General features: G+C 65.8%; 1 protein-coding gene across 3 annotated transcripts in view; it reads left to right on the top strand.

Annotated features, from left to right (window-relative positions):
* The first annotated feature begins 629 nt into the window (after positions 1-629).
* The window catches only part of LOC113203451 (progestin and adipoQ receptor family member 3), a 15,888-nt gene continuing 15,501 nt past the window's right edge, over positions 630-1,016 (top strand). For all 3 annotated transcript variants that reach the window (XM_052266612.1, XM_052266614.1, XM_052266613.1), the window contains exon 1: positions 630-908. In XM_052266612.1, the coding sequence (XP_052122572.1) occupies positions 878-908 (31 nt within the window). In that variant the 5' untranslated portion in view covers positions 630-877. The remainder of the gene's footprint in view (positions 909-1,016) is intronic.

Here is a 1,016-nt window from a genome sequence, read left to right as displayed (position 1 = left end):
GGGGGGGGGGGAGGCGCAACGACTCGACTCACGGTGCCATCTGCTCTGCTAATCGGAGTTGTGCGAACAACACGGTGTACCCGAAAAGCGCGAGGCGTGCGCGCGTGCCCCCCACAATTCACACGCAATCGGAAGTTTGAGTTTGTTGACTTTGCGGGGTGGAATAAACTTGGAGCAGAGGAGAGAAGCGCACCCCCAATCCCCCGTACCAATCCCTGGCTGTGATTGGTCGCTTCCGCATCCCAGTCCATTTGCATTGACGACGCTAACCAAAGGGTCCTTCAGACGGTCGAAGTCGGAGAGACGGGGGGAGGGGGGCCACCCCTGGACCGAACGATGCCCGCGTAAGGTAGGTCATAGGTGCGAACGAAAGGAATGGTTCCCCTGCGCCCTGTTTGTCTTTTAGTTTTCGAGTTTTCGCCTCGGCCCCTCCCTACTGGGTCCGGGGGGTCGTTGGAGGTCCGCGTTCGCTAAACGGCTTGTGCAAAGTATCTTCTCTCTCGGGCCGCCGGCGCCCCGGTCCGGCTACAGGTGTGTGAGAGAGAGAGAGGGAGAGAGAAAGAGAGAGGGGGGCGCAGGCCCGCCACCGCGCCGGCGGCCGGCCGCTCCGCGCGCTCAGCCGGCCCGGCCCGGCCGTCAACAGTCAGTCAAGAAGCGACTTCGCGGGGATCCGGACGTGTCTCCCGCGACAAGGCACCGGCCGAGCCCCGCGGACCTCCCCGTCTCTGGTCTCGACCCGCTGGTCGTCGTCGTGCAGGTGCAGCAGTGCAGCGCGCGTCACCGAGAGCTCACCGGCAGGCCGCGTGTGGGGGACGCCTCCTGTAGGCCGCGAGTGTGGAACAGTGCGTGCGAGTGCGTGTCGTGCAGCGCGACTGACATGAGGGAGCTGCAGGCCGACGAGGACCTCTGTGAGTACCCGGGCAGCCCGTGCACCGCCCCCTCCCCGCAGCCCCCTCCTCGAGAAGCCGCTATCCACGGTCCTATCGCCGTGGAAGCTGGGCGGGAGGGGGAGGGGG

This window comes from Frankliniella occidentalis, unplaced genomic scaffold (assembly GCF_000697945.3).
Source record: "Frankliniella occidentalis isolate FOCC.00 unplaced genomic scaffold, Focc_3.1 Scaffold41, whole genome shotgun sequence".
Taxonomy (NCBI): domain Eukaryota; kingdom Metazoa; phylum Arthropoda; class Insecta; order Thysanoptera; family Thripidae; genus Frankliniella; species Frankliniella occidentalis.
The sequence above is the reverse complement of the archived record's forward strand: the minus strand, read 5'-3'. Positions and strand labels throughout refer to the sequence as shown.